The sequence below is a fragment of the Dipteris shenzhenensis genome, chromosome 7 (assembly GCF_047967505.1).
Source record: "Dipteris shenzhenensis isolate YYH24624 ecotype China chromosome 7, Dip_SZ_1.0, whole genome shotgun sequence".
NCBI classification, from domain to species: Eukaryota; Viridiplantae; Streptophyta; class Polypodiopsida; order Gleicheniales; family Dipteridaceae; genus Dipteris; species Dipteris shenzhenensis.
The window spans coordinates 15,684,700-15,686,695 of NC_141602.1; the positions used below are offsets into that span (position 1 = coordinate 15,684,700).

The 1,996-nt window shown below is 47.2% G+C and overlaps 1 protein-coding gene across 1 annotated transcript; it reads right to left on the reverse strand.

Annotated features, from left to right (window-relative positions):
- Window positions 1-318: 318 nt before the first annotated feature.
- On the reverse strand, window positions 319-1,138 carry LOC147899999 (uncharacterized). The gene has a single exon (XM_087377592.1). The coding sequence runs from the start codon at window positions 1,074-1,076 to the stop codon at window positions 339-341; it is 738 nt and encodes a 245-aa protein (XP_087233718.1). The 5' UTR covers window positions 1,077-1,138; the 3' UTR covers window positions 319-338.
- Between the last annotated feature and the right edge of the window lie 858 nt (window positions 1,139-1,996).

Genomic DNA, 1,996 nt, shown 5'->3' on the forward strand with positions numbered 1-1,996 from the left:
TGTTAGTAGACACGATTTCGTGTAGTTCTGCAACGCGTAGGTGCACAGCTGTGCATAGCAGGAGTTCAACAGAGATCTGCGCCATAACCAGATCAAGCTTTATACGACTGAACTGTTACTGAGGTTTTTATGTATTGCAAGTCAAGCGAAGAGAAATCGCTTGACAGTTCCGTGCATCATGCAGAAAAGCCGATGGCAAATGATGAATCATACGTCTCGATACATCATGATAAGTGTGCATGGCACTGAACAACGGATCGCGAAGAACAGGCATGCGAAGGGTTGAGCCAGCTTGATTTCATGCCTGTTTCTCTCGGCAACAAAACACAAAATGAAAACTATGTGATCATTATCGGTGGCGGTCGAGCTCTTGGTAGATGCTTCATGCCTGTTATCCTCAGCCCTCTCAAATCAAGAGTTGATGGCGGCTCCACGTTTCGTCTCTCCCAAATTGGCGGAGTGGAAACCTGACGAGACACTGGCCTTAAGATTGGTTCCGGATACACATAAGGCCTCTGCTTATCTCCTTGGACTGGGACTCTCAAATCGATTTCCTGCTTTCTACTCCGAGATGAATAAAGTGATTGATGGCTTTGATTCACAGTCGAAGAAGCCTTTGCGACCCGAACGGAGGAGCTAGACTTGTGCATCTTCTTTACTGAGGATCTGAGTTTCGCAAGAAAAGCCTTCCATTTGGGCAAGGCTAGAGCTTTCTCATCTTCCACCGCAAGCCCTTCAGAACTCAAGTCCTTGACCTTATGATCCGTGGCGGGGATTCGGACAGATTTTCTTCCTCTTGTTAACAGCCACATAAGATCCCGCAATGAGCTGGAAGTTCTGTCGAGGGCAGTGCTATTTGGTTTCTGACTTGCGGCTTCGACTTCTTCGACTGGAACAGCTAGGTGGCCGTTCGTCTCATCGCAAGACCTTGATCTCCACCTGGGGTAGAACCCATTGTGGGCGGCCGGGTGTCTTGCGGAAGCTGATCTAGAAACACGCAGGCTGAAACATTCGGTAACAGAGGCGGATCCGGTCGCGAAACTCTTACTTGTCAGCTCTGTGTGAGGACGCATCATTGCGCACGCGAAGGAAAACAGCTTCAGAACACACGAGAGATGACCGTGTTGTACTCCAGTGAGGTAGTAGTGCTCCCAGTCTACCGATCCAGCGAGAGATCGGAGGACACTGAAACTAGAGGTGGATGGATACTGAAACCGTCATCCTCTTCCTCTTGTAAGTATTTCGGTAGTCCTTCCAGAGTCCAGGAAAGGTTTTGCAGTCGTGTACCCAAGCTCCTATCTTTTCTTAACGCAAGATGCTCCCATCAACACCAAAAACTTTTGATCTCTACCTCCTTATCAGCTGCCATGGATTACTCCTGACCTTCGTTGTACATGATGATCCGCAGCTTGTTCACTGTGTGCGTGCTTGTTCACTGCCAACTGTGAGTGTGAGTGTGTGCAATATTGCATGAACAGATCTAGATTCTGTTTCTTTTGCCCGACGATCATCATGCTGTCCCGTATCTTATGCCTGTCCTTATTGTTGCATCGCATTTGGCTAGTCTCCCTGGCAGACAATGGCAACACAAAAATGATACTTTCCTGAAAAAGGGACTCTTGATACACTGAGATCCACGCATATCACCGTCAAAGCTGCTGTCTGCAACATGGCGATGGTAAAACCATAGTGCGCACCAGTGCACGCAAAAGTTTATTGCCATAACGACAGCAAAGGTTAACGTGACCTTTTCAGAGCCCACGTTACATACAGCTCATTTCATCTACTTCCCAAGGTCCCGAGGTCGAGCTTCACTTCTTGAATCGCAAATCTTTCAAACACGGGAGTACGTACTAATATATTAATCAAGGCTGTCAAACCTAAATATAAACAACGTGGTCAGATCTAACGCACGATTGAGTACACGGATCAGAGACGATCGCTTCAATTCTTGAATCGCAAAATCTTTCAAATAGGGAGTAAGTACTGTTAAGGC

Coding starts and splice junctions, on each gene's coding strand:
- LOC147899999 (XM_087377592.1), bottom strand. CDS start 1,076: ATGATGCGTCCTCACACAGAGCTGACAAGTAAGAGTTTCGCGACCGGA.